At 45.6% G+C, this 15,518-nt stretch overlaps 1 protein-coding gene across 2 annotated transcripts in view; it reads left to right on the top strand.

Annotated features, from left to right (window-relative positions):
- Positions 1-11,048: 11,048 nt before the first annotated feature.
- atl2 (atlastin GTPase 2) overlaps positions 11,049-15,518 on the top strand; it is a 41,715-nt gene continuing 37,245 nt past the window's right edge. For both annotated transcript variants that reach the window (XM_061230925.1, XM_061230927.1), the window contains exon 1: positions 11,049-11,145. In XM_061230925.1, coding sequence (XP_061086909.1) covers positions 11,073-11,145 — 73 coding nt within the window. In that variant the 5' untranslated portion in view covers positions 11,049-11,072. The remainder of the gene's footprint in view (positions 11,146-15,518) is intronic.

Below are 15,518 nucleotides of genomic sequence, written 5' to 3'. Positions count from 1 at the left end.
AAATCACCATATAATGAACTGCTTCACAGGCTAAAGGTTAGATCAATGGTGCCACCGCGGTGTCTTTTTTCACGGCCTGGCCGATATTAATAGGGGGGAATTAAACGTTATTGGTGCGAAAAAAACCCAGGGCCAAGCCCTTTGCAAATAACTACAGTGGGCGGGGTGTCTAATGTACAGGCCATGGTATGACTGTGCCAAAAACGTAGGCTAGTTAGTGCTCGCGCTGAAGGAGTTAATATCATATGTGGATGAGAAGGATTGGGTCAGGTATCGACCCCACTCTTCGGTATCTGTTAAGACTCTGTTCCAGTGTTTAGATGGGCCCCATGGTCTGGTATCTGTGAAGGCTCTGTTCCAGTGTGTGAATGGGCCCCATGGTCTGGTATCTGTTAAGGCTCTGTTCCAGTGTGTGGATGGGCCCCATGGTCTGGTATCTGTTCAGGCTCTGTTCCAGTATGTGGATGGGCCCCATGGTCTGGTATCTGTTAAGGCTCTGTTCCAGTGTGTGGATGGGCCCCATGGTCTGGTATCTGTTAAGGCTCTGTTCCAGTGTGTGGATGGGCCCCATGGTCTGGTATCTGTTAAGGCTCTGTTCCAGTGTGTGGATGGGCCCCATGGTCTGGTATCTGTTCAGGCTCTGTTCCAGTGTGTGGATGGGCTCCATGGTCTGGCATCTGTTAAGGCTCTGTTCCAGTGTGTGGATGGGCCCTACGGTCTAGTATCTGTTAGTCTCTGTTCCAGTGTGTGGATGGGCCCTACGGTCTAGTATCTGTTAGTCTCTGTTCCAGTGTGTGGATGGGGCCCATGGTCTGGTATCTGTTAGGCTCTGTTCCAGGGTGCGGATGGGCCCCATGGTCTGGTATCTGTTAGGCTCTGTTCCAGGGTGCGGATGGGCCCCATGGTCTGGTATCTGTTAAGAGTTTGAGGAATTAGGCCTGTCACTTTTTTGGTTAATTTCCAGCTGGGCTGCTTCTGTGTTACCTTTGAGCAAAGGTGCTTAACCTGAACCGCCCCCTGTAAAAATATCCAAATTCATAAGCGGATTGTATGTAGCCTGTTTAGGTCCTTCCGGAAAACAGCGCCTCTTTGATGCCAGAAATATGTTTTAAAGTGAAGTATTCAAAGGAGTAATTGACCCACTGAGGGCAGTATTGTTGTCCTTTTGCTTATATTTTGGGGGATTTGTGATAAACTGAAGAGGCGGTAAGCTTCATTTGTCCTCACATGGACTGTAATCACACGCACCTCATAAAAGATGCCATTTAGTGGATTGTTCCCCCTCTCGTAAAATGATTTGTCTGAGTTGATGGCTTCGATGCCGGAACATTTCGAGGGAAACAAATTGATCCGGTTGGATTAACGAGGGACGAGCGTTAACACGGCGTGCCCGACTAAACCATTGCCTGCGGCAAAAAATAAATAAATAAAATAAAATGATATATTAATAAATAAGCGTCCCCTCTTTTGTCAATTCCTCAATTATCTCCGGAATTGATTTGGAGAGGGAGTCCTGCGCCTGTTCCCAGTGCAACTGCGATCGTAAATACCACAGGCCGTTTATTGCCTCCTGGAGCATCTTGGCATTTTGCGGCATGATTGGAGCTTCCTGTGGTGATGTCATCATCATTCCCCCCCTTGGTCAGCTGATACCAAGCTGGCACTGAGGCAGAGTTCTCCCTCCTTTTCAGTGAATCTTTTCTCTGCTTTTATTTATTTTTAGGACATATTTTTTTGTCTTTCTCCTGATTGGGGGAGCTGTGGGGTGCAGCCGGGATGGGTGGGGGGGGTGGGGGGTTGGTGGTTTAGGATAAATACCGTTTTGTTGGGGTGGGGAGAGGGAGGGGTGGAGATTGTTATTTCACTGTGCAGTGGGAGTGCAGTGGGAAAAAAAAAACACCATAGAAACATGTTTTTACAATGGGTGGAAATGCCTTTGTTTTTTCATGCCCATTGGTTGGCCAGCATGCATGCTGAGGTCAAAGGTCAAAGGTCAGCCATGCAGCCAGTTCTTCTTTGTGCTGCTTCATGTAATAGAAATAGAGATCGTGATAGAGCACTCTTACTGTATATGCAGATAAATAACAATAATAAATGTTCCATCCCTGTTGATTTCATAAACATTTTCAAAACAAAGGCCATTTTCAAAACATCACACAACAGTTAATTCTGACCTTGCATTGTGATCGGCTGAGAGACATTCAAAGGAGTGACATCATCTCACGATAACAAACATTAACAAAACCAAATGAGCTTATGGTTGTTTACGTTTGTTTACGTTTTGGCTGATTCAGTGTATCAGAGATATCATGAACTCGTAACCTAGCAACACTTCAGAAGCACTCCATTCTGACATTAAAACGGCAGAAAAGTTTTCACCTTCGGTATGGCATCATTCCTTATGTTATTCAATGTATTTATAAACGTGTTGGTAAGACTATTGTACAACGGCAGTGATAATGATCTCCGGCACTCGCCCGCAGCACAATATCCCCCGGTGGCAGTATCTGACAGTAAGTCACTCCTTCGTCGTGTACTATTTCCCAATTACATAACATCGCATTCACAGAGCAGGGACTCTTATCCAGACGCGCTAACGACAGTGGAAACCGTCAGCATCACGCCCGGGGAACGCAGCGGCGCGATATCGCCGGGAAGACACGGAGCCGGGGCCCTAATCGCTCTGACCTCACCCCGCGGGGGGCGGGAGGCAGCGCCCGTGTGCACGCGCGGCGCGTAATCGCGGTGGCCGAGGTGCGTCTCCTGTCTGCGGCGGGAGCGGCGGAGAGCGGCGGAGAGCGGCGGAGAGCGGCGGAGAGCGGCTCGATCTCAGCGGGCCGTTCGCTGGCTCCTGCATCGATTGAGCCGCTGATTGATCGATCGGTCGTCTGCAGGGGCCAGACGGCTGGAGCTCTGGTGTCTGCCCCCCCCCGGCCCCCGTGTTCCCAGCGTGAGGCGCGGAGACGCGCGCCAAACGCACACACACACACACACACACACTGAGATACGCACCGAACACACACACACACACACACACACTGAGATACGCACCGAACACACACACACACACACACACACTGTGTTTAAACACACACACTGAGACACACTGAGTACGTTTCAAACACACACACACATCGACATGCACCAAGTCTGTTTCGAACACACACACACACACACACGCACACGCAAAGTCCAAATTAAACACACACACTGAGATACACACTACGTCCATTTCAAACACACTCACACACACACACACACACACACACAGACGTGTGCTACGTCCATTTAAAAAATCCACACATCACCATAATGCGGTTATAGTTAGGGAACTGGTTTAATTCCCTGGGGCACTGTCGTACCCTTAAGCAAAGTGCTTAACTTGAACATATTCAATAAAATATCCAGCGAGCTGTAGACTGGCTTCTATGTGGGGGGAGCTGTGGATAAGAGCAGCTGCTAAATGTAATATCTGGCCTTGGTTTTTTTCTTTTTTCTTCTTTCTCAGCATCTCTGCCCAGAATGCTTGATGACAGCATAATTGTAAGGAGACAGTGAACGCACCTGGCTGGCCTATATATTTGTACGGAACCGCTTGAGAATTCCATCCTCGTACGCGACATTGCGTTTTGGCCTCGTTATAGATCTCTTAAGGGATGAAAACTGTCACTCCGGTGAAACATGCTCTCAAGGCCTTCCCAGGGATCTCGGCGCCTGAAGGATTGAAAGAAGACGCAAGCAAATTATTAAGGTGTCACTGTTCAAAATCTATTCTGCATCCTTCTTCTGCTTTTCCCATTGTGAGGTGTTGCCTCTAATATTTATGCTACTGCCATCACTGGTGGGGGGTGGTAGTGCTACTTAGCCAAGCACAAAGCGAACCCGTGTACAGTGTTGCCAAGTTGGCAACTTTCTCCTGAGACTTAGCTGCTTTTCAGACTCCTCAGCAACTTTATTAGTCAGAAGAGACTAGCAACAAATCTGGCCACACACAGACTCCTGATTCAGTGTTGGGTTAAGAACAGAAAATCTACATTTGTCTTGAAATAAATAGGCAATCCAATCCAATTGTGTATGTGTGTGTATTTGTGTGTGTGTGTGTCAGGACCAATGACAATCACCTCTTTCAGCAAAAAAATTAAACTTATTATAGCTGTGCGCTCTCTCTTAAAAGGTACAATAGGTAATTTCGGACTGCTAACGAAAGGAATAGCAGCAACAAACACCTTCAAACCACAACATCTGCTCATCCTTCCCCCTTCTATGTAAACACGCTGATGTTGAAACCCCCCGCACGCTATTTGCCCCGCACGGCGAACAGAACCAAATATCTACAGCGATTTGGATCCGTTTGGACGCCTCTACATTCAAGTTGAAAAACCTAGGTTCTACCAAGGTCATTGGTTGATTCTACAGCTATACAATGTTTTTGTACAGAGAGTGTCGGTCCATCAAATTTTGAAACCCGAATACATTATTACATTACATTACATTACATTATTGGCATTTGGCAGACGCTAATAATATAATATATAATTTTCTATAACCTGTAAAAAAAAAAAAAATCATAATAATAATATATATATTTTAATTATTGCCACTGTAAATGAGTGCAGAGCAGTGACTGAAAGCTGTTAGCAGTTGTTGCCTAGCGAGCAGGCACTGCCAGGCAACCAGCGCTTGCCCTAGGCGCCCCCCTCCCTCAAGAGCGAGGGACATATCCTGGCTAGCTGCAACTGCTTTTCTCCCAGACCATCTGTAGCTGACATTTTTCACTCAGTCCTGTCCACTTATCACAGTTAATTCAGTATCAGGGAGTATCTGGTATCCGGATGGTACAGTGTAGCCACAGTAAGATCTGTGCGGTTGGCAGGCCCCTGAGCAAGGACACAAACATTGCTGCAGGATGGATTGTGCCCTGCTTAGTCTAATCAACTGTAAGTCGCTTTGGATAAAAGCCTCAGCTAAATAGTTGTAATGGAAAATCTGCACTGCAGATTTTTTTTTTTGGCCTTTTTCAGCTTTATTGGACAGTATATAGTAAAGAGAGACAGGAAGAATGGGAGCGAGAGAGAGGGGAAGACATGCGACAAATTGTCAGACGGTCGGATTCGAACCGCCAACATCACGGCTCGCAATAAGCATGCAGTCAGTGCTCTACAGGCTGCGCCACCGAGACACCCACACTGAAGATTTTAATCATAACCACTGGTTGTTATAGCCAGTCCACTAAGTATTACACATGGCTTCTATCTCATTTGGAGTTGCCTGTAAATAGTTTGTCTGAATCAGTTTGAATGTCAGTCAATTGCCACTATAACGAGCAGTGGATTGATAGGCAAATTAAGGTGATGTTGTCACTAACATCTAATTGGCAACACATAGCTTGACCTTTGGCCAGGTAATCTGCTTTTCTAACTCATGAACCCTGGGGCCGCTAACTGCAATTACTTGGCCAGACTACCGTTATTCATCCCCTGATAAAATAAAAAAACACACACCTAGGCCTACATGTGAAAATACAAAGTCAGACAGAATATAAGTAGGCCTATAATGAACATATGAGGACATATTTGTGTACACATTTGTACCAGTAAACACAGATTTTTCATACGGCTCTTTGGCTCTTTGCCAGGCGTTTATCGCCTGTTTACCTTTTTCATAGGGAAAGTAAGAGAATGCGGTTCAATCCTCCCACTGTTTGTCTAACTGGCTGCAGAGGTCAAGCGCACACATCCGAGTGGATTATTCACTTTTACTGCCTGTAAGCAGATGGCGATAAGGATGTTTGCGCACCCGCCAGTGTTTTTACGAGCCCTCTCCAGGGAGGAGATAAACGTCATCATCGCCGCAGTCGCGCTGCCATCGTTTTTGTTGCAACGCTAACGGAGAGGTGAAAGCGGAGATAAGTGGAGCGTCACTCCGCTCGGCCACGTGCGGCTGCTCATGTGACTCCCCGAGTGCTCTGGGGGCTCAGACCTCCGCCACAGACTGCACAGAGGAACCAGATATGCATATTGTATACGCGGCCCTGTTTTATTTCTCAGTAGCCGTTTATGTACTACATGCGGCTGTGATGCGATTTCTGAGCGCAGCGAACTACTCTTGTAATATAGCTCGCTCGCCGTTATCCAACCGCAAACCTGGCTTTAGAAACCGAGTGAATGGAGTGGAGGACGGAATGGAGGTCGGAGTTGAGTATCTTGCGAGTGTATGCACTCTGCGTTTCAGGTTTCGCGATCTAGTCCCAATTCGACATCACAATGGTTTATTTTCAGTTTATGAAGAGCACTTTGCGAGCTTCGCTAACGGAAGGGGGAAAAAAAGCCCTTCAGCTCTCTGGGCTATGTGGCTTTCACGCTCTCTCGGTTTACCGCCATTAAAGCGAGACTGAGATGTACTTTCTTCTCTCTCTTTTCTGTTTTTTTTCCCCACCTCAGTTGTAAACTGCAAGAAAGCTTTGCTCCTGTATGGGTGACAATTACCGTTTTTGGTGTGTGTGTGTGTGTGTGTGTGTGTGTGTTAAGAGTAATTCCCCAAATACTGACTCCAAGTCATTATTTTGGATCTTAAACTGGATTTACGTCTGGTAAAAATGAATTTCTGCAATGTTGATTCTGTAAATGTTTTTTTTTCCATTTGAACTTTACAGTAGTCTAATATGTACACACATTACTTCACACCACACACTCTATTAACACTCTATATATACAGTATCGGTCTCTGTATGTCGCAAATATTTATTTTTATCAAGGCACGATTGTATTTGTATGGCAGCGTGAACCATGCAGAAGTGCACTCTGTTTATTTATGCTGCATGTCAAATTTAACTTGAGAGCAGCTGAGGGGATGCTGCCATCACTAAGGAACCGGATCCCTCGATTCCCTTAATGATCACTTAAATTGTTTTTAATTTATCTTTTTTTTAATGCCCAAATTAATGGACCATTAAGGGATCTTGGTTTCCTTTAAAGGGGTACTTAATTTAAATTAAGGGTGTTGGTATGGCTTCAGGGGTACACTGAAGTATAATTAATTATATAAATGTATAATTAATGTTAGTTATTTGTATTTCATGGTGTATTTTGCCCAGTGTGGTTTTAGACAGGGTCCTCTGGAGACACAGTGCAGGCAGAGGAAAGGGCCGCATTACAGGCAGCTCTGGACAGGTACAGAGGTCCTCATCCAGAGAGACAGGAAACACCGCCTCTGTTTTGTTCTCCAGCATGTTCCATCGTACCTCCAGCCTACCTCCGCTGCTCTGCGGGCCGTTCAAACCATCCGTCAGCGCTCCGAATTTGACACTGATGCACCTTGACGCCGCGCCGCTCAAACAAATTCCCAAGCACCCTGCCTGAAAAGCTTTACCCAGAATCCTTCAGTCCAGCTGCACTGCGTGAAGGAAAGAGGTCGACTCTTTTCTGAGCCGCAAGTAGCAATGGTGTATTCAAACTTATACCCAGTTTCTTTTTTTTTTTTATGAAAGCGGCTTTTCTCGATTATTTACGACAGGGCTGACCGACCGACCCCGTTCCTGGAGGATCTGCCGTCGTCTTGTGAGGTTTTCACTCCGACCCTAACAAAGCACGCCTCATTCAACAGCTAGTAATCTCTTTGAGCTGCTAATTAGTGTAATCAGGTGTGCCAAATTATGATTGAAATGAACACCTACGGGACGGCAGATTTCCAGGAATGGGGTTTGGCAGCTCCGTTTACAATATTTGACTGGCTTTCATGTGTGAAGAAAAGAATGTCAAACAAAATAGAATAAAGGATTTTTTCCATAAAATAAAATATGTGGCCTTCAATCACGGATTTCGAGGGGTCTTATTTCCCCAGCATTGCGGAGTCGGGGATGAGCGGTTGAAGGCAGTGAAAGGTAAGCCATCTCTGAGCTCCATGTATTAATAATAACAAACGCAGGCAAGGCAGAGAGGTTTGGTCTGTTGGGCCGTGGACTCTCGACCCGTTTGCGAATCCCCTGTGCGGCTGGGGCTTTGGAGTTGTGACCTTGGCATTTTCCGCGCTGTCATCCAATCTCCCGCCATAACCCTGTCTGAGTAAAGTGAAATAAAAAATAAAGTGTTCACAAGGAGCAGGACAGGCTTTCTGTTCTTGTTGTTAAAAAATAATGTGAACTGGAACAGGTGTATAGTGGGGGTTGACTTGGGGGTGGGAAGGGGGGGGGGGGGGTAGACTTGGAACCCAAGTAACCTCACCTTGGAGATGCTGTAGTCTGATTGGCTCCAGCAGTTTTTCAGCAGTATTATGTCATAGATCAGTGGTTGCGCTGGCTGGAATCCAGGGGTGCTGTCATGATGATGGGGGGAGGGGGCTGATCATTACATTACATTACATTACATGGCATTTAGCAGACGCTCTTATCCAGAGCGACGTACAATGAAGATGGATCATGATCCATCTGGAGATGCCATGAACTAAAGTTACTGAGAAAGTGAAAGAGAGAGTGTGGGAGAAGGAGAGAGGGAGAGAGAGAGGGAGGGAGAGAGTAAGAGAAAGAGAAGAGAGAGCAATTCCATGGGGCTGACTGACAGGGACCCTTTAAAAATATGAGAACATGGGTTGTTCTGGAGTGGTGGGGCCCAACACAAGATGTTTTTATGGGGCCCCAAATCACTGGTAGTGCCCCTGCTTGCATTTTTTGTCTCCACTTGGAGCCCCACTTACACATTTCTAAAAAATCACTCAGGATAAATGTATATGACTGAACTGCAGTAAGTGTGAAATTAAGAGAGAAAGACAGAGAGTAAGCAAAAGATGAGGAAAGATGGCAAATTGGACAGGCAGACCGAGGGAGGGGGGAGAGAACATGAGAGGGAGAGAAAGCTGATTGTTTGATTCACGATGCATGATGGGAATGATAATTATCGGAAAATTATAGGAAATATTGGTTGAATTTATACAAATGAAGAGCCGATCTTAGCCTCCAGCCGCTGGGTATATTTACGTGGTTTGAGAGCATTTACATTTCCCAGAAAGTGCGGCACCTTGGCCTCTTCAACTGCAAATGAAAAACACCTCAGAGTTGTTAGGGAGCCAGCGTTTTTTGACTGGCGGAAGTGACCACGGACGTCCCTGCTCCCCTGACCCGGTTATGACCATTGTCTCTCGCTGTGTTGTCACTGTTGTTTCCTCTCTGTGGGTTTTGTACGTCTGTTAAAAGACAGGAGGCGGAACACAAAGCTTCTCTGCAGGGGAGTTTGGGAAGCCATGATCTTCCACCACCATTTTCCAAACCACTGACTTCACACAGAAGCATTGGAAGTGGCCTGTTCAACACAAACAATCTCTCCCCGCTCCACTGTTATCTCATCATGCCATCAGCAATGATAATTCATCACAATGGATTTCCTTGAACAAAACTGTGTGCAATACTACTACTACTACTACTACTACTACTACTACTACTACTAATAATAATAATAATCATCATCATTTAATTCAGTATAAGAAGCAACAGATTCATGAGAAAATATAGTGGGTTCTGGTACTGCTATAGAAATCGGATTTTATTTCCATTAAAAAAGCTCAATTTACTACACTAGCCAGAAACACAGTGGCACGGTGGTGCAGTGCTCCCAGGTTGACATCATCGGCAGGACCTTTCTGTGTGGAGTTTGCTTGTTCTTCCTGTGTCCACTTGGGTGTTGTTGTTGTTGTTGTTGTGAAAGAGCAGGTATGCTCAGTCAACATACCCTGAATAAATAAAGGTTGGTAAATAAAATATTAACCATCAACCTAAAGAATAATGGTGTTTGTAATAAAACCAACCGATGGTAAAAAAAAAAATGTTGTTGTGATTTTTTTAAGCACCTGATCCCAATTCAGCAGCAACTTGAAACCTGAATGAAAACAACACAATCACACCTGTTCAATCCTAACCCATCATCAACCAGTTTCCGAGTAATCTGTGTTCCTGTTCAAGCATGCAGCCTTTGCAAAGCCAAACTGAAACCTGGATTTGCAAAGGGTTTGCATATCACCACAACTGTATAGGCATATATATCAACCCATAAAGCATCTACCACAAATAAAGCCTTCTTTGTTCCATATATATAAAGTACATGCTAGAGTCTGGGAGAAACACAAATGGCCCGTTTATTACAATCAAAAGTTTAAATATAACCACATGTATATGCACAGTATAAGCTTAGTGTATGTATTCATCAAAAATAACATCAGATTACACATTATAGCAAAATAATAATGCAGCTAAACTAAAACCATTTACAAAAGCAATCAAATTGAAACTTTCCCCTCAGGTTTGGGATTTTGGGCGCTAAGTCACTGACAGCAATGGAGGAATGTGCTTCTGCAAAACAAATCAGCTTGCTGTGGTTTCCTCTGGGTGCTCACATGGACTGTACCTTTAACCGCTTCCTACCTGAGGCAAAACATCTGTATATTGATTTGTTATTACACGAAGTCTCATTGAGCAATCACGGCAACCATTGAGCAATAAGTTTTCACCCAGTGAAAACAGAGATGAGATATAAGAGTGAAGAAGCAGGTGATCCTAAATAAAGGCAGCAATTAATTTTCTGGACTTATTTCCCCCCACATATACAGCATCTCTTGTGTGTTTCAAGATACTTGGGTTAACAAAAAAAGCAGATTTTACGATTAAGATTTATTTATTGTAGTATTTATGATTTAGCTGTCCCTTTCGTGCTTTCAAGAAACTCGCACAAATGTTATATGATAGTCAGAATAAAATATTAAGTGGCTATCCTATAATATTGACATAAATGTTAAGACCCTGGCTAACGTGGCTAGCGGTCTTTAATATTATACTTTACAGTCTCGGTTGAAATGTGGCTAGCTAACGCAGCATGTTAAGTGCGCTGTAGAAATTGCAATAAAATTTTGACCGACTGATTTTAATACAGGCGATAAAAAGTGATCGATATGACGCTGTGCCAAATCATTTTCTTGAAGGTTTGTTTAGGACCCAGAGGAAGCGCGGTTTTTGCTGTCTGAACTTGATAAAGGCGAACGGGGAATCAGCGCTCTGGACGTCAGCTGCATTTGATTATTTTAAACAGAACAAGATGGCGGAGGAGAGCGGGTTGAGGAATCGGAATCATTCCCACCAAAATTGCAAAAACAACGTTTTTGAAGAAGGTAATGTATATGTGTATGTTATCCAACTTGCAGTTTTCTTGGGGAATGGCGTCGATGTTAATGCGGTATGCGCAAAAACACTCGCGAAATGCGAAGGGGAGAGTTGACTGTTATTCTTGTGTGTGCAGCTATTTGTGCTACTCGTAGGCAGCTAACGTTCAGTATCTGGCTAGTTAGTTAGCTATCCGGTCCGCTAGCTAACTATATAGCATATCACTGGCAATGTATGCTAACATTAGCTGGCTCATTATGTAGCTACCTATCTGGTCCGCTATCCATCTGTATAGCATAGCTATCACTAGCCTGCTAACACTATTTATCTAGCCTAGGTACATGTAAAGCAAGCATATCACTTGCAATGTAAACTAACACTAGCTGACAAGTTAGCTATGTTGGCCATCTGGTCCCCTAGCTACGTTATATGTATAGCTAGGATATTACTAGCGAAGTAGCTAAGCTAACACTTCAACCGTTTCACTGATATGTCCCTTTTGCCTGAGCCGATTTTGTTCCCAGTGAGTATGGACGGTAAATTAACCGATAGCAAGCCTCACGAGTGACTCGGGTCAAAGGCTATTGTAGGCGGCTGTGGACTGGATCCTGATGGGATCACGCTGTAAACGTTATGGGCTTTCTAGCTACTACAAACCTCAAGCTAGCGTTACCATAGCCGCATTTAACGGTCCGCCGTGACTATCGTGGTCCATTCCAAGTGTAGTGAACCTTGGCTAACTTGTTAGCGAGCTAGCGTCATATTCGCTGGATGTCCAGCGTTGGCTAGGTAGAAGATATTTGGGGGGATGGGGGGGTTGAGGGGGGTTGTCAGATGTTATGTAGCTAGCTGGGTAAGATGCTTTGGGGCTAATGTGTCGATTTTTAGTTAGTGTCGTTATCTGAAAGAAGCTAACGCAAGATCCTATACTACCGTAATCGGCGTTAGAAATTGATCATGCGTAACGTTAGCATCAAGCCATACGTTTTAGACTAGCCTTCATGTTTTGAAATCTAGAGCTAGCGTGTCGCGATTGGCCCTTATAGTTAGCTCACCATCGTATCGGAGTCGTGATTCGTTGAACTGACAGGTGTCCTATCTTCATTTATACGATCTATTACGTGACCCTCCTGTAACTACTAACACCATCAGTTCCTATTGATAACTAGATACTGCTATTGCATGAGTGTTAACCTACATGTGTTTGTAGTTTGGCGAATACATCTGTAGCCATTTAGCTGGCTATAACAAGTTATCGTTAGGTTAGGCTAGCTAGTTACGCAAGTTAACTAACTTTAAATTGGGTGTAATTTCCTCAATGAATGTCATTCGAAATCATACCATCTTGTTCTCATGATTTCTTGTTAGGGAGGGAATGCGGTTGCCTCAAAGCTTGTATCTTAACGGCTTGGAGCCACTTTACCTAGGATTTACATATTGGCTCATCCTGGGAAGTTCTACAGGTGACGTCCCAAGTTTGCCAAAGACCTAGGGACACGCTTTTCTCAGCTGTCGAATGCGTCAGCCTGCTTTTTAAAAGTTAGATAAAATTCTGCGCACCACTTTTCTTGTGCCCGTCATTTAGCCTCGGTTTGTGTCATTTTAGCAGTAGAAAATAATCCCCGTATTAAACGCGACGTGTTAAAGTTGCCTTCTGTTTACATGTACAGGATGTTGAACCTGTGCTGCCAGTCGTGCAAACATTACGTCTTTTTTTTTGAACGTTGGACCTACACTGCCGTGAACCGTCCCTTGGAGTTGTAGCAGGCCCCAGTTGCTGTTTCAGACTTTTCCTTTGGTGACAGAAAATTACCAAATTTAGTCTGGAACTGGGGAAATGTGAACGATGGAACAGGACGATGGGATTAAATGGCTTTCATGACAATAGGAAAATGTCCTTAGATGGAGTATAACTGTGGGACCCGTGCTTCTGTTTTTATGTAAACTGAGGGGAAAATGCTAAAATTGCTGCTCTTGGTCTCACTGACCGTTTAGATTCGGTACTTGAGATTAAAAAAGAATATTAAAAAAAAAAACTGTTGTGTTAGGAAATTGTTGGTCTGAATGGCCTGTTCTTGTTATGTTATGTATGAAAGCCAGCTTGTGTTCTTTAAGCCCCTTATTGTGACTGAGTTGGACCACTCTAGTAATAACACTGTTTGCACATGCTTGTTTGTGTGGCAGTTCATTTTCAACTACCGGAATTTACATTTGCATTAATTTAAATGTCCCTAATCGTTTAGGCTTGTAAACTTGAGGCTTGCAGGGTCGATTCAGTATACCCCCAGCTGTATAAAATGGATGCTATGTGAGAAATACAAAAAACTGTGTAAGTCGCTCTGGATAAGAGCGTCTGCTGAATGCCTGTAATGTAATGTGTGATTGCTTTTGACAAACCAGTCAAAGTGGTTATTGGAGAGTGCTATACAGGTCTCATGCCTGTGGCCCAGTGGTTCTGGTGCATGACTGGGTCCCCGGAAGGTTGGTGGTTCAAAGCCCCTGTGTAGCTACGATAAGATTGGTAAGGTTGTTGGGCCTTTGAGCTTGGCACTGAGCCCCACGATGCCCTGAGCCCCACGATGCCCTGAGCCCCACAGTTGTTTGGCCCGTTGAGGGCGCTTAACCCTGCATTGCTTCAGGCGGGGGAATTAGTCTAATCAACTAAAAGCCACTTTGGATGAAAGTATCCACTAAACGACACGCGTAATAATCGTGCCTTGGCTGTATTTGATGCCGTTTGCGTTCCGAGGCTCTGCGTGTCGGACGTTCGCAGAGGGAGCCGTGTGCAGCGGCGCACGCTCATTGGCCCCCGGGGGCTGACCAATCCGCTCCTTCCCCCCTCCAGCGGGGCGATATTCACAGGGCTCTTAAGATACAATTCCGTCTCACGCCACGTCCCGCCCCCGCCGCCTGCCGAGGCTGTATCTCTGCATGTGACAACCCCCCCCCACCCCCCACCCCCCACGCCCGCCGTGCCTGGCGATATTAGCCTTCTATCTCCCGCAGATCCCCATCTCGCAGGGGCAGGAGTCCGTGTAAATGATCTCCCCGGATCCGGCTCGCCGACCTGCCCCCTGGTATCGCGTGAGCGGGGGAGCGGGCCGGTTTCTGTTCCTGGAGGCCCAGAGCAGTGGTGGCTCGGAAGACGGCTTCCTTAACACTTTGCAAAAAAAAAAATATATATATATATATATATATTTGTCTGAAAATCATCGTTAATTTTGATACCGAGTGGCTCATCGGCTGAGGTGCATATTTAATACCTCCTGTTTTTAATACAAAGTTCCATTTCTTTTTGGTTTGAGTTTGGAGAATGTGTACATGCAACCTTGCGTGAGGGAGTGCTTGATATTGGCGAAAACGCAGGGCGATAACCAACACCCTCCTGGCTTCGCTGTCGGGAGAGGGGGGGGGGGGTGAGGGATGTGGTTGTTCTTGTGCGCCTTCTATTCTATCGCGGTGGGGTGTGTGCAGTCCCAGTCTTGTTACGGAGTCGGACGGAGCCAAGCTATATTGCCCGTTTAGTAATGGTTGGCATTTCTATAGCGCCTTTATCCAAAGCGCTGTACAATTGGCTGCCATGCAAGGCCCCGACCAGCTCGTCAGGAGCATTTGGGGGTTGGGTGTCTTGCTCAGGGACACTTCGACACAGCCCGAGCGGGGGATCGAACCGGCAACCCTCCGACTGCCAGACGACTGTTCTTACTGCCTGAGCCAATGAGACGACTGCTCTTACTGCCTGAGCCAATGAGACGACTGCTCTGACTGCCTGAGCCAATGAGACGACTGCTCTGACTGCCTGAGCCAATGAGACCACTGCTCTTACTGCCTGAGCCATGTCGCCCCCCTGTTTAGTTACAGGGTTGGTTGAAACCGGGCTGTTGGCGGGTATGTTACTGAGTCTGTTCGGTTCTGTTCGGTTCTGTTTCGTGATGGACTCTGATGAGTCCCGGCTGTCGCTGTCTGCCTTGTGGATACTCGACCACAGGCGCCCCAGGGGTGCCCTGACTGCTGTTGCCCAGGGCGTTTTGTCTGATCTGGGTCGCCGAGCGACACTGTGGTGTTTATAACAGTCCTCCCCACACGCCCCGTCCCCCCTGTGGCCTGGTTTTGACGTCTGGACCTCCGCTCCGGACGGGCGCCGTGTTTAATCGGCTACAGACATTTCACTGTTCCTCTCCAAAATTAGCCAAGAGTCCACTGTGATTTTGTCAGAAATGAGTGCAAGATCTAATTCCTTGCCAACATTTGCAATCCTCTCCACTCTTAACAAATACTGGCTTTAGAAATGCCCAAATGTCTCTTATACCGAAATAAATGTAATATTTTTGAGGCAGTTGGTTGTGGTTCAATAAAATCCTCTTAAATGTTTAGTGGGTTT

The sequence above is a fragment of the Conger conger genome, chromosome 2 (genome assembly GCF_963514075.1).
Source record: "Conger conger chromosome 2, fConCon1.1, whole genome shotgun sequence".
NCBI lineage: Eukaryota > Metazoa > Chordata > Actinopteri > Anguilliformes > Congridae > Conger > Conger conger.
Note: the sequence above shows the minus strand (reverse complement) of the source record. Positions and strands in the feature narration are given on the sequence as shown.